Genomic DNA, 27,446 nt, shown 5'->3' with positions numbered 1-27,446 from the left:
CCAACACACATCTGGAGCACTCAGCGTGGAAGATCAAGCTTGATATTCTGCACATGTCAAGGCAGTGAATGGCTCGACCCTAACTCTACAAATACATTACTAAGAGGGGAGTGATCCCAGGCTTCTGTCTTTATGGAGATGTCAGGATTCAACTGAGGGAGCCAAGTGCTCTCATCCACTTTTCCAGAAGGATCTTAAAGTAAAAACGACATAATTGTCAGAAGAAAGCCAAGTACTTAGACAACAACAGGGGAAAAATTATGTGAAGGGGCAGGGTGGATACTGAACTTTTACTCTCTGAACCCACTGAAAGACCTGCCAAATGTGTCTCAGAAACATTTTGGTAACAATAAACAGATTTGTGTAATGCCACGTCATTTCTTATCTGTGTTGTTTTCTGCACTGTTTGGATTAAGTTATATGATGTTACTTAGTGTTTATTATTTTAACTCACAATTTATCTCTTATTTTCAACTGGACTAAAATATCAGAGGAGACTACTGCATGCAATCGTAGGTTATAATTGAATACATTTATTAACGTTCCAACAGAAAAATTAACACCAGACACCAGTCACATCTAACAGAAAGGTTAGCAGTGAGCGGAGACAGCAACCATCCTTGATTTCTCTTGACCCTAACAGCAGGCAAACACAGAGATGTCACGAAAAGAGCTTCACTTGTTTGTTTCTAATGTCTGGTGATCCACTTGCTTCTTCTTTTTTTAAACATCAGCTGTAGTTGCCATCCAGTTATTTCAGTAGGACTACTATTAGGCTGGGATTTGTACTAAAAAGTACCAGTAAGAACCAAAGTAGTTATAATAAAATTTGGTATATATTGTGATTTACTGATCTCTTAACTTTTCATCAAGTCAATTAGTCCTGGGTAGTATTATGGCATCTAGCATAGCAGGATTTTTAGAAAACAATTTTATCTTTAAAACCTTAAAAAAAAAAAAACTTAGACACTGTTACTAATGGGCGAAAGTAGGAACGTTTGTGTAGTAAAACAACCCTGCACATTCCTGGCTACATTTACTTCATTTTTTTGACAAGCATAAATACCCTTGTTTGCATCGATCATCAATCATAATAGTTCCTAAACGCTTTGGCTTGATACCAGAGCCACTGCCGCCCCTCAGATTTATCTGAGGGGCGGCAGTGGCTCTGGCGGAATTTACCGGCAGTCATTCTTAAATGATTTTTTAAAGAAAAAATCATTTAAGAACGCAAAGATTTTGTGATATGTGGTTAGTAGAGATATCCAGTTCACTGAACTTGTTTCCTTTTATCCAATGCTCTGCATCGCCATGAAAAACCATTCTTTTATTCGGCACAGAATAACTGTTGGATTTAGGATGTGAAATAGTCAGGAGTGAGCTGAAAACACAGAGACAGCAGCCTTCCCTAATCTCCCCCCGACTTCAGCAGGAGTACAACTCCACGGGCGTCACAGCAAGATTTTCACTTGGTCGTGTACGGTTTCACCTGTCTGCCTTTCAGACCCAGATCTGAACAGGTAGAGGAGAATAGGCCTATAGAGTCCTCTTCTTTTCCTCTTCCCTCCCCTCCCTCTTCTCCTTTCTCTCCCTCTCTTTTCTTCCTGGCCGGCTAATCTCTTCTCAGGTTTAGGGTTCCCGGTTCGGGCTCTTTGAGGAGGAGGAAATATGGGGTTGGGTAAACATCAGGGCTCTCACTGCAGGGATTACAACACCCATATATCACTGAGACAACTCCCTTTTCAACAAATGACAAGTCACCAGGACCCTGTGCGAGAAAGGATCCAATGACACTTCCTATCAACACAGCAGACACCGATAGCATATACCGTCACCGTTTTCACAACATCGTGTTAGTTTATGAGGATCCGGTGTCTTCGCATTCTCAGCCAACGTCTTCAGATCGGTTTGAGGTTTTCACACATTGTTGCACCTGATGTTTGGCTTGTGGGCATCTTCAAAGAGGCAACAGCACAAACGGAAAAGAGCTCTAGAGAAGCTCTTTGATCCTTTCAGAGAGAGTGCTGTTCATTGCCCAAAGACTCCATTTCACTCTCTCCTGTTGACAAAGCGAAGTACCATGCATGGCAACGTGCTGCTGGATGCATTGTGCTTCAGCAGCTGGGTGTTATAAAGTAAAACCACAATCGGGCCTCATTTAAGAAAAACACACTTTTTATCCAAAAAGACATCACCGAAGGTCAATGAGGTGGATCAGTTTTCCAACCTCACTGGGACGAGCACAATTCTATGTGCTCATGCATTTTAGCTGTCAGAAGGTTAAAATTCAATTAGCCAAACAGCTTTTCTTTTCCAAAGCAGCGGGTGCGTCCAATAATTCCTCAGTGCGATGCATAATGAGAAGTGAGGGACACTTAAATGCACTCCCCAGTTGTGCTTTTCACTTGTGTGCAGTTGACAACGAGCAGTCATGTCAGAGTAAAGGATGAAATCATTTAGGGAGGAACAAAAGGCACCCAAAATTTATGGACGATTAACAATGATGCGTGTAAAAAATTGGAAAATAGACACTGTGGTGATGCTACACATGTTTTTACTATTGATGGCAAATTGAGAATAAAGCTACAACATCTTAAATTTATAAAGCGTTGTTACGTTTTTTGTAAAGTGTTTATATAAATATTTTCACTGGAATGTGGCTCTAATATTCACATTTCTCACAGAACAGTATTCTGGTCAGCAGTATACAGCACCACGTTACTTTGTAGTAACATCCTAAAGGTTAAACTCCACTGAAGAGAAATTATAACTAAACACATTCTCATAATGTACCTGTTCAGTTTTTCTATAATGAATCCTTGATATTTTCATTATTATTTTTAATTTTCAAAACCAGCATTAGTGTTTTAACACTATGTCCTTACAGATTGTTTACTTTAAAGGATTTTTTTGATACTCAATGATAATGCATTGAGGAAATTAATGACTGGTTGCGCCACAATTTTCTCCAACTAAACAAAAACAAAACTGAAGTAATAGTCTTTGGCGCCAAAGAAAAACGATTACAGGTCACCAGAGAACTTCAATCCATACATCTAAAAACCACAAACCAGGCGAGAAATTTGGGTGTAGTGATGGATGCAGACCTAAACTTAGAAAAACACATTAAGACAATAACAAAATCAGCTTACTATCACCTCAAGAATATTTCAAGGATAAAAGATCTGATGTCTCAACAGGACCTGGAAAAACTAGTCCATGCATTCATTTTTAGTAGGCTTGATTACTGTAACAGCATCTTTACAGGTCTACCTAAAAAATCAGTCAGACAACTACAGCTCATTCAGAACTCTGCTGCTCGAGTCCTCACTAAGACCAAAAAAGTGGACCACATCAGTCCAGCTCTGAGGTCCTTACACTGGCTGCCTGTCCGTCAGAGGATAGACTTTAAAGTTCTGATGCTGGTCTATAAAGCTCTGAATGGTTTAGGACCAAAATACATCAGTGACCTCCTGACCCAGTATGAACCTTCCAGATCCCTCAGGTCATCTGGATCCGGTCTTTTATCAGTTCCCAGAGTCAGAACCAGACACGGAGAAGCTGCATTCAGCTTTTATGCTCCTTATATCTGGAACAAACTCCCAGAAAGCCTCAGATCAGCTGAAACACTCAGTTTATTTAAATCCAGGCTGAAGACTCACCTATTCTCAGCTGCATTTGAATAAAGCACCAAATCCACACTTTTAAGCTTAAATTTCAAAACTTACACTAACTACTGATCTTATCTATTTCTGATTTTATCTGTTTTGATTTTATATACTGTTTTGTTTGTTTGTTTGTTAAGCTTAAATTTCCAAACTTACATTAACTACTGATTTTATCTATTTCTGATTTTATCTGTTTTGATTTTATATACTGTTTTGTTTGTTTGTTTGTTTGTTTGTTTGTTTGTTAAGTGGGTTTAGAGCTCTGGGTAGCTCCCCAGCTGGGTCTAGACTGGGTCTAGAGAGTATTTTAAATTCAGGGAATTTAAAATAGAAAGTAGCTCGTCCACAGAAGGACTGGTAGCTCCCCTTACGATAAGGGTTCAGATCGCGCAAACAGGTGTGAAATGTGTGTGTTTAGTAAGTTTGTTTGTTTGCTTGTTTTAATCAATTTTAAATCATGCTTTTTATTTGTTTTTGTTTCTAATGTCTCTGTAAAGCACTTTGAATCACCTTGTTGTTGAATTGTGCTATACAAATAAATTTGCCTTGCCTTGCCTTGCCTTACTAATTGCAGTATTAGCCTGGCTAATTATCAAGTAAGTAAAACTCAAATTTTTGCATAGAATAAAGAAACGTGTTGACCTATGAACTTAGACTTTGCACTTTGAGCTTTAGAGTTTAGTCATATTTCTACTATTAGGTAAGCTAAGCTAACCTACTCCTGGCTGTAGTTTTAGACTGAACACACCCCTTGTGCTGATCTTCTTTCAGTAAGACAACAAGGAGGCAAAATTAAAATGAAGTAAATTAGTGGTTTTTAGACACCAAAATGAGCCCAAACCTTAAAACAACAGGTCAGCAAAAAAGCATCAGCAGTTTTGTAGTTTTTTCCCCTCCGTGTATATATGATTTTTTTTACACAATAATTTATTCTGGTTGATTTGCTGTCCCCTAGAGCAGCTATCCATCTTCTCCAGGAACACCTCAGTGCTGATAATACAGGAGTATAATCCTTCATCATTACTGTTACACACATTAACAGTAGTCATAGTTCAAATTGTGCCAGATTGTGTATCTGATTTGTACAACATGACCTCATAATACTGCACAGGAAAGCACCAATTGTGAAATTTTGGGTTGAAATCAATACGGATGTGTAAAAATAACAATTTGGACAGTGGCTGAAGAAATACTAATTTTGTTCATCTTAAAGATAATAAAGGACGAGACAAGTCTTTTGGGTCCTTATGTGATTTACTTTGGACATTTAATCAGCACATCAGCCCTACTTGCAATAAGCTGATTATTGGTTACTGGCAATAGTTTAATAAGCAAGATAACCTCCATCCAATCTTAGGATCCAGGACAGCCAGGCATTCTCTTAGCGAGATAGAATTTAGACCACTGAGTTGTTTTGTACAGAATGGAGGGAACTCTTTAGAAATTGCATGGTAGTGGTGAAATTTCTACACATACACAGAGTCATAAAAAGCAAAAAATGCACACTAACTATGTTTAATAATAGAGAGCAAGCTATCAAGTGTCACAGGGAAGATATATGTATAAAGCTGTAGACAGAGGCATAACTAAATGTTTGCAGTCTGCACTGGCTTCCCTTACAAAGACATTCTGAGAAATCCAAACAGGAAAACTTGACCTTTCTTTGCAAGGAACAGAAAATGCAATCCAGACCATGTTGTCATGGGGAAAACACAACATGTTCGTCTTCATGCGACCAAACTGTAGACATCATAATTCTCTGGATGACAAACTTCTGAAAATCATGGCAAAGATACTAACAATAGTTACATGTTCACTCATGTGAATTCATGCCACCCCAGCTTCTTTTTTAATGGCTCTGTTTATTTAAAGACTAATAATCCACGTGGAGCTAATGAATCTTTCACTAATATTAAAATCAAATTAACAGCAATGTTAATAGTGGTGTCTGCTTTCAGTCAAAGACATGCAGCAAACTTAGGTATAAAAGCAATATTCATATAAGGTGTACGGCTGATGGAGCGTGTGTTGGCAGGCATCGCCGCAAGTATGAATAAGGACATCTGGGAAGAATTATCCTCATTATAACAAAAAGCTATCAGTGATTTATAGGAGGTTGTATTCTGTTGTTCCACTATCTCATAACGATAAGAACTTTATCATGGCGAAATGCGCATTATCTCTGTCACTCCCTTTCCCTTTCCTCTTTTCTCTCTAAGGAGTTAAACAGGATGACTAATTAACAACTTTACTCTTCGCAATTCTCAGGAAAACCATGATATCCAACATCCGATAGTAGAATCAATCTCACATGTGGGGCAGCGACATTTTGCATGCCTCACTACCGAGAAAACAAAACATCTCTTTTTAATTAAACAACAGTGCGGTGTCAAGACCTGATGCGACATACCATCTCACTGACCACGAACAAAACCAGCTCACCCATCACATTTTTCTTCTTCTTCTTTTTCCTCTCACCAATGTGAACAAACCCGACATGCTCAAACATCCTCTTGCCTGAGGCAAAGAGGTTTTTACCATTTATTTGTGAAGTGATGCAGCTGCCAATTTGTCAGGAACATGAATCACAACGAATGTCATATTTAAGGCCAATAACGCCATGAATATTCATTTATATTGTCTTAGGTTTGCTTTACACATCTGGCCCAAAAACAGTGATTTGATTTGATGGCTTTAGTAGCATGAATCTTGATATTTCTCACTGTGGGGGAAGAATAATTTCTCCTTATATAATCCTGCAATAAATAAGAAGTCAGATATGGATTTCAGATCAAGTCTGACAGTCACATCCATCCTAATGACTCCAGTACACATTTGGAGGGCCTTACATAGGATCCCCACATCAGGTTAACTGTTGTGACTTGGCCTACATGTACTTCATTCGAACTGCACAGTGCTTTGGACCTAAAGCACCTCTGCATATTTTTCATCCCTGTCATTCAGTTCAAAAAACAACTCATATAACAGAGGATTTAAAGTTTCTATCCATCCTCTTAGTCGCACTACTGGGCACATTTATTCCAATGCAAATGAGGATGTGTGTGCATCCTAAAATGTACAGATGGCTGATATAAGACAGCAACATTACCTGAAAGACAAAAAGTCAGACAAGACATTGGAACTACACAGTTAAAAATTACTTTTCCACTGCTTTAAATTTGGCCTTTCTTAGTTGTGCATTTCTCAATAACTCTTAAGTTCACTTTAAAAAGAAATAAAAGGAAGGAATGGAGAAGATGGAGAAAAGACAACACTCTTACCTTTGACTGTTTAAGCTGGATGCCATAGATGAGAATATTTCTGTGCTTGGCTGTTGAGGCCAACTCCGTGATTGCCGTGGGTGCTCTCTCGCTGACAGGGAGCTCATCAGTCCTGCTGAAGTGCACCTATCAAAACAAAGACCACCGCACCCAATCAGAAAACAACTGCCAATAAAGAATAGCAATTACGCCCCATTTTGGAGCAATTACAGGACATTGTTCAAGCAGTAGTTTAAACATGTTGCAGCTCAATAGGCTTATTTGTTTAGGGCTATGTTTGGGGAAGTTCGAGGAAGCATGAGCGTCTGCTTAGAGTAAACAGAGGTTGGTTGATACACAATCCTGTCTGAGGATATAATGACTCTAATTGAGTTGTAAATCTTATGGACCTCTGGGGTATTTTCCTCAATTAGGGTAGCATAATCCAGATACAATGGTTCAGGTTACTGTGTCATCTCTATGAGCAGCTAAACTTTAGTCGATTTCCATAACCATACTGCTGACAGCAACTTAAATGGAGATTTATTCCTTTCAATTATTCTGTCACATATCGTAAAAAACTGCGGCAGTGAGATGCAATAGTCAGGAGAATAGTTTCAAAAATGTCAAGACATCTGCTTTAAACGTACAATTATTGCACTCTCCTTGAATATCAATCAAATGTTGGTTGTCATCAGCTGAAGTTCCAACTTGAAAACTGATTATTCAGCACATTCGCAGGGGTAGGACACCAAATTGTCTTATTCGGGCCAAGAATCCTCAACGGTGAGCGAGTTCATGAAGAATGAGAGTATTTGTCCTTATTAGACTGGATTTTACCAGAAATTAAAAAAAACTTGAACATAGACACTATTGTTATTGGGCACCTACCATAATGACTTAGAGGGGATGCTAAGCTGATGTAAAATATACTTGAAGAGCCCCCAACAACCTGACAATCAATCAAGTACAAGCTGCTTGAGTGATAATTATACAATAATAATATTATTGATATTAATGGTAATAAACTTCAGGCAAATGTTTATCATAGATTGGTGATTTCTTATAGCGTAAACTCAACAGCAACATTTTTTTTCTTTGAAATGTCTTGCTCAAGGCCATAACATCTTAGACTAAGTAAAACAAAGTGACCTCCATTATCCGGTCTCCTTTACTCCCCTTGAGGCTACCACCATCACATGGATAACACCAACACTTGAAACTCTATGATCCCTCAGTGATCACTACCATGTGATCAAGCCTGGGATAAATAACGGGGTGCATATGCAATCTAATAATAGCCCCAGGCAAACCCCCCCCCCCCCCCCCCCCCCCCCAAAAAAAAACCCAGACACTCTGGTGCAGGATCAAATCGCTTAGGAGGACTGCCTCATGTTTTGCCATATTCTCAACTTTCCAGGCTGAGTTTATGCACATTTGAATGTTGACGAAATTAGGTTAGGCATAGATGGGGGGAAAAATGACAGATGTGATTTACTTTAATAGAATACGCTTTAATTCTCCCTTTTGGTTTTCCCCTGCAAATTTCTAAAGGCATTTTTTATATTCCAATCAATGAATCAATCCTTTAAATAGCAATTTGGTAACAAAAAATAATCTGAAATCCAGCATGGTTTTATAATTCACAGTCTCACTGTAGATCAGAGCATCACTGCATGTTACATAAGGAAGTACTAGGTCTATATAGACTGATAGAATACAATTACAGGAGCAATCAAATTCTAATAACTTCTATCTTCTTCATGTAATAAGAAAAGGACACCACTCATTAATACAGCAGCATAGAAGACAACAACAAAAGACAAAAAAGTGACAACAGAAATATGCAGCAACCAGGCTCCTTTAAGCTGCCAACAGAACTCTGATCTACTGAACCACAAACTCTGATGTTTGGAGCCCAGTCAGCAAATTGGGCTGTTGTTTGTGTTCTGCAGGTCCTTCTCATTGGGCGACAGTGCTGGAGCAACAGAGTGTCACTCCACAACACAAAAGATGGACTAGTTTGGGATTCAACAATTTCAATCCTTAACTCTAGTTTTTGTCCATAGTTGTGTTTTTTGTCTTTTTTTTTTAACCATTTTTGTGCAAAGGGGGGGGGGGGGGGGTGCTAACATATCATCTAATGCTAGAAGCTTGCAAATTGCATTCAGCAGTAAAAAAAAAAAAAAAAAAAACAGATGCAGAAAGGCAGACAAGTAACAAACTGATAAAACACTAGAATTTCTCTTTCAAATCCCAGACTGCTTGGACAGGCTATATCACACAGTAAGCTTTGTGTCTTAATTGTTTAATTAAAATTCAACCTAAAACTACCTAGGAGGCACAAACAGCACAAATATGGTGGCGAAATCTAGTTCAGCGATTTCACCACCAAGAAACAATACTGCTGTTTATGGATGGATGGAGTTACTAAAAATATCCGCCTCAGTAGAGTTGTTGGAAGGTGAAAGCTATCCATAGAGTCTCCAAAAGTTGATTCTGTTCATCTTGACGTAGCGTTTTCAGTGGGAGAGACGTTTAGTCACTCAACCAAGTGACTTCTTCAGTCTCAGCTGACTGCAGGTTTCCCCAATCTTATAAACGGTACATTTGCATAATGACTGAAACCAGCACCACTGAAGGAACAAAGGGCTGGGAGGTCAGTTCCTTCATCATAATTATGAAAATTCTCATGACCATTGATCAACAACCACTGATCAATGGCCATGAGAACCATTCACAGAGAGCTGGGCAATGGCTGCAATCACATCACTGTATGATGGCGAAAGATGTACCCTTAGGCCCCCTCCTCAATTCAAAGATGGTCTTTCCCTTTTCACGTAAATGGCCTCCTTGACTCCGCGCTCAAAACAGCGTTCCTCCCTGTTTATAAGATTGGGGAAACTTGCAGTCCGCTGGGACTGAAGAAGTCACTTGGATGAGTAGTTAAATGTTTCTCCCACTAAAAACGCTACGTCCAGATGAACAAAATCAACTTTTGGAGATTTACTTACCTGGATGAATGAGCATGCATCAAGACCTATCCATAGAGTCCTGAGTTCAATTCCACCTGAGTTCAAACCTGCCTTTCTGTGTGCAGTTTGCATGTGGGTTCTCTCCGAGTACTTCAGCTTTCTCCCACAGTCCAAGGACATGCAGTTAGTGGGGGTACGTTAATTGGAAGCTCTAAATTGCCCATAGGTGTGAATGGAGGTGTGAATATGAGTGCGAATGGTTGTCTTTGTCTATGTGTTAGCCCTGAGACAGACTGGCAACCTGTCCAGGCTGTACCCTGCCTCTCACCCCAAGACAGCTGGGATAGGTTCCAGCCCCCCCCCTGAGAAGGATAAGTGGCAGAGAATGGATGCATCTAAAAATGTTTTAATTGCTTTAAAGTTTGGCATTTAAACAGTGCAGTCTACAAGCATTGAACCTCTTTATGAGATAGCCTCAAGTGGCCTCCCAAGGAACTACAGTTAATTAATTGGCTTAATTTTTCATCCCTGGAGGTTGCAGTTTGGTGCGCAACAATCTTTATATGGGTGGTATACGTCAAAGTAACATCCACATAAATCTCAGGACCCAAGGCTTCGCAGCAGAACATTGCATTGTAACAAGATGATCGATGTTATTCACTTCGCCTGTCAGCAGTTTCATTGTTGTGGCTGATCGGAATAAATGTTAGAACAGAATAAGATTAGGATGAACTAGCAACATTTACCAGTGAGAGTTTTGTGGGAACCTGGTTTGTTCTGATGTGGAAGGGAGTCAATCCCATTAAACCCCACAGCTTCAAACCGAGTGTTTACACATCTGAATCTATGTGCTTCAATCTTTATTGAAAACTAACACAAGTAAGAACAGGGGCTTTAGCGGAGCAATTCTGCATGACATCTGGCTTGTTTTGTCACAGAAATCAGCCTCTGTGGGTTTATGTTGTTCTCATTACCTGGCATTGTTTTTAATGCTGGCTCTTTGTTTTAGATGAAGAGTTACATTTTCCAAATTAAAAAAAGTAAACAAGCCTTTCACAAACATTTAAATGTTTCCCAGAGCAGATTAAAGCAGTTTGTTCTTTTTTTCCCTCAGTGAGCTCTCAGGTTAGTGTAGCTCTGGTGGGATCAGCCACAGTTTGAAGGAAAGCGAGCCGTAAGAGAGGTCGTGCAGAGGTGCTTTCAAGGGAGGTGTAGAGTTTCCAAATAGCTACAGAGCTCCAGAAGGGACGTGAGGTGGACCACAGGTTAGATTTTTACAAGCAGAAAAAAAAAAGAAAAGGTTTTCAATGCTATGCAGTACATGTACCTCAATGAAACTTAATCTGTGCTGCACCAGTTGTGTGGGGAAATGACACTGAGACATTATATGCACAGACATACAGTAGTTTATATACTGTATGACTTTAAGGACATGTTATAGATTTATGAGCTTTTATTTATATATTAAAGAGACAAACTTGTAACCCTTTAGGTGGCTTCTCTAACAAACACACAACTGCAAATAACACACCTTTAGTCCTCAAATGGTATTAATAGCTCGTTTAAGAAAGAAAAAAAAGAGTACATACTGAATACACTACATATAAAAAAGAAAAAATGTTTGCTTAAAGAAACGTCAAACCTGTGTGCTTTGAATTACAAGTGAGTTGAACTGTATGTAGATATCCAAGAAAAGAGAGTGGCGATGTATAGAAGGCTTGAGTAGTATCAATTATAACAGTTTAAACTCCCAACGGTATGAATTTCAGTACTTGAAAAAACAGAACCCCCTAATGTTAATGTATCACAGTTGATGTATGCAGTTTTTGTGAGTTTGAGACTTTACATCATTGGTATCATTTCTTGGATGTAGCAAATATGATACAAATTAAAACATATATGAAAATTAATATTTAATTGGGTTTAAAAAAACTTGTTAAGATGCTACGTTTGAATGCTTCAGTTTAAAAAAAATGCTATTTTCTGTCAATTTCATGATTCAGGCTTTATTAAAATGGTGTGGAAAAACTGTATTGTGGCACTGGAGCAGTTTCCACTGGTCCGACAGGAAGCTGAGCTCAGTGAGCTGGGAAAAAGTGAGACTGCGAGTAGTTATTTGTAAAAGGAAAATGATTTAGTCCCATTTGGATCAATTTTGGATTGAATCATGATGATAACAGTAAGTCAACACAACACAAAGCTATGCTGCAATAGGCTCAGGCTCCTGTGGGTCTTAACATGTTGCACAGAGCATTTGTTCAGCACTCACCTCTTTCCATTCACTGCGTGTGTATATATAACACTAATCCACGCTGCTAACTTTTGTCTTCTCGTTCGAATAGTATGTTTTTTGTCCTCATCTCTCTATGCACTCTTCCCCCCCCCCTTTCTTTTTCCCTTTACCTCTCAATCCAGCCATAGTAGACAGCTGGCAGAGGTCCCCTCCTGTTAAAAAGAAACTGAACTAAGTATACCTAGAAGCCTTTTTATTGTACTAATGCACTGGTTATAACATTTGTATGATATAGCCTATAGCTTTCATTCTCTCCATCCATCTGTCCAATTTAGTAGCCTAACATGGATGTCACTGGACAAGTTCTGACAGTTTGTTGGTCTGGGGCTTTCAGGTATATATTATAACAATATGTCAAAATCTTCCAAGGAGCGGACGTCTCAGCATATTCTCCCCAAGGTCAGATCATACAATGTTCCGAGAAAATGCTATAAATCTCAAGAGCTACATTTCAGACACTAGAAACCTTGGTTTGCATGTTAAATTATAAAGTTCATGACAGAACAATTAGAAAAAAAGACAAGTACGAACAAGTATGCCTTTTTTGGAAGGGTTGCTAAGCCTCTTTTCTCAGAAAAGAACATGGTAGCACAACTAAGGTTTGCAAAGCTGCGTCGAAACAAAGCACAAGATTTCTGGAACAATGTCCTTTGGACAGACAAGACCAAAGTGGAGATGATGCACAAAGCCACATTTGGAGAAAAGTCAGCATATCAGCACAAACACGTCTTGGGGACCTTAAACTCTGTTTACCAAATTATTTAACAAACAAACGTGAGGCCATCTGTCCAAGCTAAGGTTTGGCATTCCAACAGTACAGTGATCCCAAGCACAACAGCAATCTACAACACAATGGCTGATTTCAGTCCATCACACTGAAGTCCAGACTTCATCCAGATTGAAATGCTGTGATAGGAACTTAAGAGAGCTGTGCATGAATTAATAAAAAAAAAAAAAGTGGGACAAATTCCTCCAAAATAATATGAGAGACTGATAAAGTCAGTCAGAAAATGATTACTTCTAGGTGTTGCTGTTAAAGTTGGTTCTAAAAGTTACTGAATCATGGTTGTTCCAAATGTCATTAGACCTTCTTCATGCCTCGCTGGCTTACAACATCTGAGGCAGCAGAGATGGGAGAAGGAAACTATTGTCTAGTTTCAGTGAAGCAAAAAATCATACAGGCAGCAGAATTGACTGTGTAAATAATGCTTGACATTGATAAAATAAAAATAACTTGTTAAACCAACTAGGATTTTTTTAAGTTATGCCCATTTATTTTATATGTCTATTGCAATAACTAAGCCAGTGTGCACACTTCTTATGGATACTTCCTGTGGATGCTTTCAAGGCAGGACTGTACATAACAGAATCAAGAGCAGGTTTTCCAGGTTCTGTTAACTAGATTCCTGAACTGTATTTTGTTTTTTAGGTACACAGTTTGTAGGAGTTAAAAAGTTGAGAATGGCAATGATGACTTAAAAAATGATGCGTTTTCCCCACATAACTGCATGCAAGAGCTGCTGTGCTGTCCCTGTAATTGCCAGCAATACATTCTTTGTCTTTTAATGGTTTACAAATCTGACAACAACAAGAATACACGAGGTCCCAGCAAGGAATGGAAACAGAGTTGTGGGGGACGTAGAGTAGATTTGTATGTGAAATCACAGTAAGGATGGCTGCATCTGTCAGTGAGTGCACCACTTGGGTCCTGACTGAAATATGTTAATAAGTTCATGCCCTGAAATTTGGCATGAACACTCGTGGGCTCTAGAGGATGATTGTTACTGACATTTTCCTTTAAAACCACCGAAGCCTTTGACTTGGGTGGTTTTAGTCAAATGTGTCAACAACATTTGGATGATTTTTCATTAAATTTTAGAGGCTTTAATTTCTCCTTGGGTTTTTCATTACATCTCAGTTTTTACACCCCCCATAACTTGTCTGCCAGTCCAGGAACCTAGAAAAATGCCACACTAAGATGATGGACATGGATTAGCACTCTAACTGTGAGATGTACGGTTATAGGATCTACATCTCAACTCACCCAAATAACAACCACCGGGTGGAGAAGAGCTCGATTTTCTGCCTCTAAAGCCACAAGTATCGCCTCCACTTCAGACAAGCATGAGTGACTGACCTAAAGACCAAAGACAAAAACAAAAAAATTCATGACTACTTACAGCGGCATATTTTACTTTCACAGAGAAGTTGTAGAAAATAGAATAAGAACTTACAGAAACTTGGATGAAGTTCCACTCCTTTAACAGACACCTGGCGTTGTCTCCCATTAGATCTGGGACGATGTCCAACTCCTGTGAATGAGAGATACCCTCATGTTAAATATTCAGCTGATGTATCTTGCTTGACTGATAAGATTTAAGGTAGGTCCACCAGTGCCAAGGTCCTAATGCATTTCATATAGAATGACTGATCGACTCCAACACTCAAAGGTCAAGAGGCTTCTGGTTTTTGTTTCAGCCACTATTTCAGTCATCTGTTGCGAGAGTACATCCACCTGCTTTTCTGCCATGAATCATTCTATGATTACAGAAAAAGGTTATTAAAAAAAGGAAAAGATTTGTGCCTAAAGATCACATAACTGAGTGGCTTATTTCCATCAACTGCAGTCAGAAACTTATTAGAACAAATGAGACAGGGTAAAAAAGAAACTATTTCTGGGCTTCTTATACTTCTGAACTGGCAGAAAAATTCTGTCATACGCAAAAAACGGGAACAGCAATCATACGTAAGCCAACTTAAATTTCATTATGCTGCAAATTGAGTTGAAGCCGACATGCAGCCAAGAACTGTAAAAGCCTTTTTACTTAGAGAAATGAGACATTTACGTTCTGATCTTTTAATTTTGGCTCTGGCACACAAATAAATTGAGGCAACTGGATAGCCCACAATGTCCATTTTGAATTCATTTTTGTTGTTTTCCCTTAAAAATATAACCTGTTACTATAGTGTCAAATATTCAGGAAATAAACACAGAAATAAACATTCAAAATCTATGTTTGGCATTGAGATGTCACTGTTCTCCTCATTAAAGTAACTGAAAGTAAATGAGAATGTGAAATGGTTATGGGAACCATATGCTCAATGGTTAATTGTTCTTGAAAGATAACTGCCCCCAGCTTCAGGAGGAAAATCTTTTTGGTCCGACATGCCGATTTGCAGGGTTCTAAAAAAAAAATCTGACATGATCTAAAACAGGTTGGCCATGAAATCGCAGAGTAGACGTGTTTATTTTAGTTTAGGCCTAGAGAGCCAAGAAGCCACAGAACCCCAAACACCAAAAAGACCAGTTAAACAAACCAGAGACATACGGTTAATACGGAATTTAAAAGTGTTAAGAAACTATTCTCATTTTTATACAAATAATAAGGCATATCATACACACACACACACACACACATATATATATATATATATATATACATACACACACACACACACAGTGGGGCAAAAAAGTATTTAGTCAGCCACCGATTGTGCAAGTTCCCCCACCTAAAATGATGACAGAGGTCAGTAATTTGCACCAGAGGTACACTTCAACTGTGAGAGACAGAATGTGAAAAAAAAAATCCATGAATCCACATGGTAGGATTTGTAAAGAATTTATTTGTAAATCAGGGTGGAAAATAAGTATTTGGTCAATAACAAAAATACAACTCAATACTTTGTAACATAACCTTTGTTGGCAATAACAGAGGTCAAACGTTTACTATAGGTCTTTACCAGGTTTGCACACACAGTAGCTGGTATTTTGGCCCATTCCTCCATGCAGATCTTCTCGAGAGCAGTGATGTTTTGGGGCTGTCGCCGAGCAACACGGACTTTCAACTCCTGCCACAGATTTTCTATGGGGTTGAGGTCTGGAGACTGGCTAGGCCACTCCAGGACTTTCAAATGCTTCTTACGGAGCCACTCCTTTGTTGCCCGGGCGGTGTGTTTTGGATCATTGTCATGTTGGAAGACCCAGCCTCGTTTCATCTTCAAAGTTCTCACTGATGGAAGGAGGTTTTGGCTCAAAATCTCACGATACATGGCCCCATTCATTCTGTCCTTAACACGGATCAGTCGTCCTGTCCCCTTGGCAGAAAAACAGCTCCATAGCATGATGTTTCCACCCCCATGCTTCACAGTAGGTATGGTGTTCTTGGGATGCAACTCAGTATTCGTCTTCCTCCAAACACGACGAGTTGAGTTTATACCAAAAAGTTCTACTTTGGTTTCATCTGACCACATGACATTCTCCCAATCCTCTGCTGTATCATCCATGTGCTCTCTAGCAAACTTCAGACGGGCCTGGACATGCACTGGCTTCAGCAGCGGAACACGTCTGGCACTGCGGGATTTGATTCCCTGCCGTTGTAGTGTGTTACTGATGGTGACCTTTGTTACTTTGGTCCCAGCTCTCTGCAGGTCATTCACCAGGTCCCCCCGTGTGGTTCTGGGATCTTTGCTCACCGTTCTCATGATCATTTTGACCCCACGGGATGAGATCTTGCGTGGAGCCCCAGATCGAGGGAGATTATCAGTGGTCTTGTATGTCTTCCATTTTCTGATGATTGCTCCCACAGTTGATTTTTTCACACCAAGCTGCTTGCCTATTGTAGATTCACTCTTCCCAGTCTGGTGCAGGTCTACAATACTTTTCCTGGTGTCCTTCGAAAGCTCTTTGGTCTTGGCCATGGCGGAGTTTGGAGTCTGACTGTTTGAGGCTGTGGACAGGTGTCTTTTATACAGATGATGAGTTCAAACAGGTGCCATTCATACAGGTAACGAGTGGGGGACAGAAAAGCTTCTTACAGAAGACGTTACAGGTCTGTGAGAGCCAGAGATTTTCCTTGTTTGAGGTGACCAAATACTTATTTTCCACCCTGATTTACGAATAAATTCTTTACAAATCCTACCATGTGGATTCATGGATTTTTTTTTCACATTCTGTCTCTCACAGTTGAAGTGTACCTCTGGTGCAAATTACTGACCTCTGTCATCATTTTAAGTGGGGGAACTTGCACAATCGGTGGCTGACTAAATACTTTTTTGCCCCACTGTATATATATATATATATATATATATATATATATATATATGTATATATATATATATATATATATATATATATATATATATAAACACAACTAGCTGAGATGCACTGTGTATTCTGACACCTTTCTATCAGAACCAATTTCCGCAATTTGAGCTACAGTATCTAGTCTGTTGGATCAGACCACATGCTTCACTTCCGATATGCATCAGTGAGCCTTGGCTGCCCATGAGCCTGTCACTGGTTCACCACTATTCCTTTAAACAACAAGATGGTGACCACAGAATTGCTCAGTTCCAAGATTTAAAAGAGGAATCCAACTTTTATGAATAAAACGGACTCCATCTTGAATTAATACCTGAATTGGGTTTTTTTCTCTAAGGTACAAAAAGAACAAGGTACTCAGACTTACAATGTGAATTCTTTTACAAAGCTTTTACTTTGTAACATTATTGACTGGTTATTTTTACTGTCTTTATGATACTTATGTCCAATTCTTACATAATTTTTTGTGTAAGAATAATACATTATTTATTATTTGTCTCATATGTCCAAAGTGAGTTGTATCGCATACTCTTATCATTTTCTTTTCTTAAACAAAGTTTATGTGCTTTAAGTCCAGATTCCAGCATGAAAGGTAATTATTATATCAGACACAGGTACTTACATATACATATACATATTTAAGCTTGTGTTTGCATCAAGATGAAACATTAACAACATCTGCAAGCTACAAATACTGCTGACAGTATGAATATGGTACGTTTATTAAAGCTACCAGACACTTTGGCCCTAAAATATATTCAAAGATCAATCATCTAGTCTAAAAAAAACAACTTGTTGGCAAATTGCAAGCAAAGCTTAGAACCCATTATTTAAAACTATCTGTGGCTGACAGCCAAAAAAAGCACATTTGCTGGCACACTGTCTGTCCAATCATACTACTTGTTTTCTGTCTAAATGACAAATTCTCTTGAGTTGAAAGTAATTATCAAAAACCTTCACTAAGCTGATATGGATCTGAGGATTCCCTTTGATGTGCACAGCATATTAAAATAACAACATGTGTCAAGATTAAACGATACCAGGGGGAAGAAAGAGGAGATAATTTGATTTGAAAAAAAAAAGTTTAATGTGTTTTTTCCTCCCATAAAACATCTACTTGTCTGTGTCAGTCTTTGTTTCGATTTTACTCCAATCAAATACTGAAAATGTGTTTTTAATAAAACAAGAAAGCAATTGTCGGGTATTTAATGACACTGTTCAATGCAGAGTAATTTTCTTGGAAGAGGTTAAGGTTTTTATCACAATGTTAACTTTTTTCAGTGTATTTAGATGTGGTCACTTGAATGAAACAAACACTGGATATACTAGACACAAAAATATTTGTTTCATATTTAGTAAAGTAGGTTAACCTCCTAGGACCTGGTGTCCACATATGTGGACATCACATTTTGGGTTGTCTAGACCAAAATACAAAATTTTGCTCTACAAGGGCCTGATATCCACTTACGAGGACGTTATACTACCACTGTTCTATCAAAATTTAAAACGAACATCCTCATATGTGGATCAAATTTTTCTCGGAAACAAAAATCAGGTAAAAAAAAAAAAAAAAAAAAAGTAATTCTTTGCTTTTACATTCATCAGGTCCCAATCAGCCCAAATAGCAAAGAGAAAAAAAAATGCATGCCATGAAAGAGTTTGGGTCTTAAGAGGTTAAACAAAGGCATGTGTGCGCTGCATATCATGTCAATGACAGTATTAAGTATTTATAATGACAAAACCGCTACATTGTTTGGCCAAAATAACCACACTAGTGTTCACCAATCCAATGTCACAAACGTGGGTAAATGTTAGTATGGAAAACAATATCTGGGAATTTAAGAGCAAGTGCTTCTATTAAGGTTTTAAACATATTCACACATTGGTGGTGGTACGGTATTTTTAGGAGTTAACATGAGAGAATCTTCTTTTATACATTTTTTTAGAAATTTAAAAAGGAATATTTCACTCCATAACTGAATGCACATAATTGTCCTGTGTCCCTCAATAAAACATATACATTGTATGCAGACTGTTTTGGTATGAGCTACCCAGTTTTGCATCTGTAGAGATATCAATCCTTTTCCTGAATTTAATTTTGAAAAACTCAGCAACAATGTCTCTTTTCAGAGCTCGTGGCTCATAAAAATCTGAACATTGCAATGAGCAAGTTCATGGGAGAATTATTTTTCATACTACCTACAGCCACCACAGCTAGATAAGACTGTGGCTCAGGTGTGGGGTACACTGCAAGTGTTTACATTCTATCACACTGTCACAACCACAAGCTTCTCGTCATGGTTAGGTGCACGCTTCATTCTTCACTCTTTGGTTTCCACATGAGATTACTCACATCAAGGTTTACCACAAGGTACCACTGAGCTCCATTATATTTAAGAGATGCTCAGTTTTGGACATCTCTACAGCCAGTAAAACTGGGCAACTAACACTTAAAACAAATCTAGAAAGACAGATAGCACCACAGGCCAGTGGAAAATCAGTAAATGTGATTTTGAGGTGAACCGGCCCTTTAAACTGCATCAAATTGATCTCTTAGATAATATCCTGCTGAAAGAATCTCTAATCATATTTTTACTTGCACGGTCTTTGTCTCTTGTGCACACATGCTGCCAAATCATCCACCTGCACACACATATCCCACTTATCCCTGTATTAGATTCAGGCAATGGCACTGGGACAAAGCTAATTCTTCATCTTCCGCTTCTTCCACTTGCCTTTCATCTCCCCCATTTTTCTTCCTCCCTCACATACTCCCTGAAAAGGATGTATCTGGTTCCGAACACGTGTTCCGGAAAAAAACACAGCCTCACCGGCCACCTAAGTACAGACTGGAATAGGTCTAATCAGCCGATCCAAGGAGGAGAAAACATGACCCCAAATCCATCTCTGGGGCCCATTCCAGCACCAGACAGCAAGATCCGCTCGTTCTGACACCAGCTAAGGAGGGACTTGGAGCAAGTTTAAAGGAGGATGAACAGTTTGGATCACTGACAAATATGGAATCATGACTTGCAGCTTGCTGTGCCACTGCACTCCATTGTCTGCAGTAATGCCCAGCGAATATCTATACCACATCAAAAAATACAGGAAAAACATTACTAAACATGTATAGATGTGTAATAACTGATGGATGTGAAATTTCAGTGTATAATAAACACTATGAAAATACATTTGATGTAAATACGCACGATTCATAGTGTAAGAGAACTGATGAGTCAACTCTTCTTCTTCAACTGCTTAAAGCACGCATGGATTATTTTATCCTAAAAAACTACTATTTTTTTCATTCCCAGCTGCTGCAACTCAAACAATGTGGGATTGTAGAGCCATAATTATTTGCTTATGTGGCAGAGATGGAAATCATCTCAAACCCTGCGATGTAATACCAATACAGTACTTCACTCATGATACAGTATAATTGGGATTTTTAACATTCTGTGATATTCGAGTATTGAAAAAACATATATTTCTACTTGTCAATATCCGTTTTATCCAATAAGATACATTTATTTCACTTCAGTTATTTTTTTGCTACAAAATGATATTGTGAACCATATCAGTCTGATATCAGTGTGTGTCTGAAAGGGGTAAAGCTGGCAATTACCTGTAGCCTGTTTATGATAATATTGCAATTAATTGTGATACATTTTTGAAAGTCACAAATTTGTTGTAGTCTAGTCCAATCATCTTTCTCCTGGCCTTCTTCAGTTCAATCAGCGTTCACACTGTGTACTTAAAATCTCACTGCGCGTCTGCCATTTTTTTGCCCTCAGCACCCGTTTTGCTCTATAGTTATGTAACTAGAATACCATATTATATTTTACAAGTATTCATACTTTTTAAAATTATACGTTTTTTTCCATCTTTCTCTTGCTTTAAACAAAATATATTTTATACTAAATTCTTTGTAGATTTGGAATCATAGTGTATTTTGGTTTCATGTAATTGAATGTTGTAAATTTGTTTGTGTATTGGGAATGTAAAAGCCACAAGAGACAAGGGTTGAAAATTAGCAGCAGCTCTAAACTGTGCAGAAACTAATGACCGCAGATCAGTTTCATGCTCAAAACTGGAATATGTGAAAGTGCATTGCCTCTTTTAAATAAATAAATGAATTGAAACCTACTTTGCTGCATCAATTTTTCCCGCAACACTATTTTGTGCTATATTAACAAAAAAGACAAGGTATGGTACGCAGACAATGTAGACTATTTTTAAATTGAGTTAATTAACTCTTGCTTGCTAAGAAGACATTTACATTTCTAATTTATTAGGCAACAATGATTTGTTTTCAAATCAACAGTCGTCCATTGCAATTGTTAATTTAAGGTGTTTGTTGGGATCAAATAAGTCAGCTATTTAACTGACCACTTTGTTAGATATATCTGTTCAATTGTTTGTTCAATTGTTCAATTTTATTGGGTGACATATCTAGTCATCCAATAAAATGGAAGCCAGTCGGTGTAGTTAGTTCAATAAAACATGTGGACATGGTCAAATCGGCCCACCAAAGTTCAAATTGAGCTTGAGTCTGGCATAGTTGATGGTATCAGAGCGGCTGCCCTGAGTATCTGAGGAACAGTTGATCTACTGAGATTTTCCTACAGATCCATCTCTGGAGAAAATGGTCAGAAAAAGCCACTTCTCTGGATAAAAATACAATATTGAGGCCAGAAGTCAGAGGAGAATGACCAGACTACTTCAAGCTAATGGGAAGGCAACAGTAACTCAAATAACCACTCATTACAACCGAGGCATCCAAAATATCATTTGTGAAGCAATTGGATTAAAGCAGCAGAAGACCACACCAGGTGGGACTTCTGTCAGCTAAGAGCAGAAAACTTCTAATAATTGAAGAATGGAAAAACTCTGCTTGTTCTGATGAGTCTTGATTTCTAGTGGTAGGGTCAGAATTTGATGTAAACAGCATGAAAGCATGGATCTATCCTCAATTGGATCAACAGCTCAGGCATAGGGATATTTTCTAAGTACAATTTGTGTCCCTTAGTTCCACCTGAGCACTGCTTAAATGACACAGCTGAGCATCGTCGCTGTCCGTGTCCATCCCTTTATGACCAAGGTGTACCCATCTCCTGATGGTTGCTTCCAGCAGAATAATGGACAAAGCTCAAAAAGTCTCCAACTGGTTTCTTGAACATGACAATAAGTTCTCTGTACTCAAATGGTCTCCACAGTCACCAGATCTCACTGGTGGAGAAGCAGTTTCTCATTAGTAATGTGAAGCTGACAAATAATTTGCATTACTGTCAGACCTGCCGACAGACCAATAACAGTCATCAGTGGCTATATGCAGACAACACATCCCGATAATTAATAATAAATAGGTTACTGTTTATAGGCAAGAAAAAGCAGCGAATAACCGACGATACAGTTCGAAATATTTGGCTTTTTTAACAGTTAGGTAAGGCTAATCAACTTTTTACTTTTTATCCCTGAATATCACTGCTGGCGAAGACAAGCAATAAGTTGAGTTCACCGTCAAAGTCTTCAAAAATTCATCTGAACTCATTGAATTGTTTTGTACAATAAACAAACTAAAATTGTTTTATGCTCATTTGCAAACTATGCCTATTAGTACAACAATGTTTAAAATGTTTAAAATGGTTGACTGTAGGTTTATTACAGTTGTTTCCTACTGGATATCCCTCTAACTGGATACTAAGAACAGTTTATTTTGATTAAAAGTAATTTGCCACATTTGTTTATTTGCCTTCTTTTCAAAATCCAGGTTGTTTGAGTTACCTGTTACGTGGCTTCCTCTAAGGAAACCCAACGGTTGTTGAGGTAAGAGGAGAGTAATTCATATTTGGAGCCTCTATGTGGTCTGTGCTGTCAGATGTCCCAGATTGTCACTCTTTTCTGTTTTGCACATGGACACTTTACTCATTGTCTATCAGGAACAATTTTACAAATTAAATAAAGGATGTTTGCTATATGGACTGAAGGCAACGTGGGAATTTGATGTGCCCACAAAGTGACTACAAGTTAAGGAGAAGGGGCATCTGCTCTCCTGCGTGCAGAGTCAGAGGAGGAGGCTGGGGCTGTGGGGAGGAAAGTTGCAGGGTGTGGAAGTCCCAGACAGGCTCCATTAGAGGTGTGACCACAAATGGCAAGTTTCACCACTGGGCCACCCAAGTGGAGCTCGCATAGAGTTTATGGGGAGATTTGAGGTATATGACAGGAGACGGATACGGGTGAGATAGAGGAAAACATAATGGTAAACTGGTGAGGCTCTACAGTTTTGTTGTCATCACAAACAACACTTGAATTAGCTGTTACTGCCCCGTACGTACCATATCCAGAGCTCCAACAGCCTTCCGAAGAGCATCTGCCAGGTTCACAGCTTCTGCCAATCCACCTGTGATAACGCATGCTGATCGTGATAAAGTCTCTGAAAGAGAAGACGTGTGATTTTAAAAACTCCTCCACATAAACAAAAAATGGCAAAACTCTGAACGACAGATAAATCAATCTTGGCACATTACAAGAGGTGCACTTGAAAAATTAACATGACTGCACCACAACCTGGCTTGCCTGGAAAACAATTAGAATTTGAGATTGAATATAAATTATCAAAACAGCATTGACTTAATAGTAGCTACAAAAAAAACAATCGGTACAGTTATCAGTGATGTGTAGTAAAATATACATCACTGATCATTTTTTCTCGAGAGTTATTTCTGTAAATTTACATCTTTGTTGTCAGTTTGTGTGGGAAAACGTAGCTTATAGACACCCAGACCCTCAGCTACCCTCCATCACCCACTGGACATGGATAAGCAGCAGTTACAAATAGGCGGCAGTCAGAGAGAGACTCGCCCCCAGCTTTTGGCCATTCCTGTGGGGAAATGTGGACTGACAAGCAAATCGACAGCTTTAGGTTTCACAATCAAACAAGTCTTCACTACAACAAACCAAGCCCTCACTTTTGCAGATATTGCACCAATTTCTCATCTCCTTCCCTCATTTGTAAAGAAAAGCAGAAGATACCTGAAATCCTCTACTTGAGTTGTCTGAATCAAACTGCACTAAAATAAGGTAGGATCCATACACTTTGCCATAGTTTCAAAACAAGAAAATAAACTTACTCAAAGTCAAAGTTCTTTCCTCAGTATGAAAATGAAAGATACACTTGCAAACTTGTTCTACTTTAAAAGCTTATCAGGAGAGGCGAGCACCAAATGTAATACATAGCTAATTATGACATTACACGCTGACACAATACTGCGCTTCTTCAGGTGACACTTTATGTTTGGTAGTAATATGCAGTGCTCCCTTATTCGCAAGGGTCTGCCAGCCCGGGGCAAACAACATATTACTTACATTGCACGCTCAAAATGCTAAAAATAGCTATAAAAATAGCACTGTAGACAAAGCCTGATTCCTACTTTTCATAGTTATGACAATTAATTTATAGAAAAAAGTATTTGTGAAGTTTTATTATTTTTCCTGAATTCATTAAAGTTAAAGCTAACAAATACTGAACAGCAGCAAGTCCAACATGACTACCTCAATTTGACTTTTATCTTAATTTTAGTGATGGCAAACAGCGTCACCTACTGTGTTGTGGGCCCTTTGAGGATTCAAAGGAGGACTACAAATCAAAATTAAAAGTCCATAGATAGAAATAACACAATTTCACTGTGACATTCATCCCATTGCACACTACTGCTGCAGCAAAAAAAAAGTAAGACTAAATATATTGTTGTTATTTGAAAGCCTTCTGTAGAGTAGCCATAAATGTTCAAACAAACACACACACACTCTGTGGTGGCTCTATGCAATCACACAGAAATGCAAACACAAATTGAAGCTCTCGTCAGTTTCTTGTACTGACAGATATGAGAACTTTTTTCCACGTCCTTTCTAAAAATCAAACAATGAATTCATTCACTTCAGAGGCTCTGAGAATAATCACTTATGTCATCATCAAACAGGTACTTGTTGGTCCAGGTGCTGGCGGGGTGAAATATAGTGCTGTGTTTATTTCCATTTCTCTGATTATGATAGTCTCCCTTGTCCTGACTTGCTTTCTATAGTACTCACTGACTGTGTAAATCCACAGTGTTCATCCCAGGCTAAACAATACTACAAAGAATTTCTTCCTTTGAAAACAATAGCCTATTTTAATTCAATGTCACCTATTCACAACTCCAGACCACACAAAAAGAATGTAGACACTCCTACACTGCTTATTTCTGACCATTTAACCTGTGTGAGAAGACCTAGTGGAATCAACCATTCATGTCTACCTGTCAGCATACACATTTTATATAAGTAAGAGGATGAAAAACTATTGTACTTTGTACTGTACATACAGGAAGTTCTATGAAAGCATATCCACAAAAGAAACTCACCTTTGATAATGGACTCTGCGGCAGCCAAATCCCGTTTGTAGGTCACCTGGAGGACAAAATAACTTGGGTTTATCCAGTCAGTTTACCCAAATGAGAGAAAGGAACATTTTATTTATGGAGATCTGTGCACATTGTTTCAGTTTTATGTGCAGAGATTTTCAGATATCTGCTCCCAGAAACTCGCTGGAATCTTATCTGTGAGCTACACTGACAATTGAGCTGATTATGTTGCTTTTTAAAGGTTTTCTCAGATTATTAGAAATATTCTCTGAGTAAAATTAATGTGTTCATCAAATACAAAACAAGCCATACATGTGTTTTTCCAAAAACAACAACAACCCGTTTAGCTTCAATCAATGATTTGGACCTCAGATTTGGACTTTCCTCCAGTTTTTATGTCATGATGCACTTTCACATCTCTAAAGATTATTCAAATGAGACAATATGATAGTAACTCTGTAACTTCCAGTGGAATAAGCAGCATTTTAAGTATTTAGAAAATTTATTTGACTGAAGAAGATAGCACTTCTGTTAGTTTGCCATAGAATATGTTCCTACTTTGAAAGTAAAACTGAGGTGCTCAAACAACACCACAAATGTATCCCTTGTGCAAAAACAATATCATCTGAGACTACACTCTGTTTTGTAATGCATTATCTCACAGTTTCATAACACATGTACGATTCTTGATTTAGTTTTTGACTCCATAAATATTCAAACTACCTGCTAAAAAAAGGGTTAGCGATCCATCGTAACTCTGACTCAGTGGGTCACTGTTGTGCTGCTTTGAGCACCGCAAAGTAAATTCAACCTGTTATAATGGAGCAGAGCCTTCAGCATGTAAAACCAAATTGCCTTCATATCAAGTTAACATTACGTCTAACTAAAAAAACACACGTCATTAAGAATGGATCACACAGAAAACTGAGAAGAAAACATTAATACAGTAGTTAGCCTAATTTCTATATGCTTATCCTGGATGTCACAGTCAATTTATGTGTTTCCTTTTTTGCCAGCACCCACAAACTTTCAATTCATGATTTATCTTTACTCATTTGATAAATCAGTGGCGTGCAGTTGTGCTAGCCAAAATGTCACAAAATCCTCGATCCCAAACCCAAAGCAGGCCCCTGGCGAGCTCACCTTCCACAGTGTTGGCGGACCCTCAATGAGCTTGGCATTGGTGCCACAGTACTGCAGAGCCAGATGGAGACACTCTGTGCCAAACTCGAAGTCTGACTCACTGCACTGCAGAGGGGACACAAGAGAGAGCAGATGCTGTGGACGGTCGCTGACACCAGTGTATTTCCATCAAACTCAGCGGAATGAAGGTACCACCACAGTGTATGCTCTGCTTCACATAAAATATGTTCTTACTAACAGATTTTTACAAAAGTTTGAAAATGTTCTGTTTTGTAATCCTCCTTTTACCACAATCTGAGTTGAGTAACAGGACGATTACTCATATTTAAAGAGCCAGTAAAGGACAAGCAGAAACCTCAGGGTTGAAAAATGAATCCAACACATAAATGTCAAAAACTGCAATTCCTCCAGCTGGACACTTGAGGCTGCCTGACTTAGTTCCCATAAACTACCAGGTTAAAATGCCCAACTTTAGAGCAGAAATAAGCAGGTTTACAGGTAGGTATGGGTAGTTTCCTACTTCATAACATTTCATTAAGAATATTTCAGTGAGTAAATTATAACTCACCAGTCTGAATGTTGTTAAGGTCTCTATTTTTGTTAGATA

At 38.5% G+C, this 27,446-nt stretch overlaps 1 protein-coding gene across 2 annotated transcripts in view; it reads right to left on the bottom strand.

Annotated features, from left to right (window-relative positions):
- Window positions 1-27,446, bottom strand: part of crppa (CDP-L-ribitol pyrophosphorylase A) — a 60,956-nt gene that overhangs the window by 16,942 nt on the left and 16,568 nt on the right. Inside the window, exons 4-10 of one of the 2 annotated variants that reach the window (XM_085472166.1) lie at window positions 26,840-26,944; window positions 25,697-25,742; window positions 23,633-23,730; window positions 14,431-14,508; window positions 14,241-14,333; window positions 6,950-7,075; window positions 3,930-6,777 (exon numbers count right to left, since the gene is read on the bottom strand). In XM_085472166.1, the coding sequence (XP_085328292.1) occupies window positions 6,646-6,777; window positions 6,950-7,075; window positions 14,241-14,333; window positions 14,431-14,508; window positions 23,633-23,730; window positions 25,697-25,742; window positions 26,840-26,944 (678 nt within the window). In that variant the 3' untranslated portion in view covers window positions 3,930-6,645. Of the gene's footprint in view, window positions 1-3,929; window positions 6,778-6,949; window positions 7,076-14,240; window positions 14,334-14,430; window positions 14,509-23,632; window positions 23,731-25,696; window positions 25,743-26,839; window positions 26,945-27,446 lie in introns of those variants that run through there. The other variant, XM_085472165.1, reaches the window with a different exon arrangement.

Source organism: Copadichromis virginalis, linkage group LG11 (assembly GCF_057382275.1).
Source record: "Copadichromis virginalis isolate Kocher_CV1m ecotype Utaka linkage group LG11, C_Virginalis_male_GT1.1, whole genome shotgun sequence".
NCBI classification, from domain to species: domain Eukaryota; kingdom Metazoa; phylum Chordata; class Actinopteri; order Cichliformes; family Cichlidae; genus Copadichromis; species Copadichromis virginalis.
The sequence above is the reverse complement of the archived record's forward strand: the minus strand, read 5'-3'. Positions and strand labels throughout refer to the sequence as shown.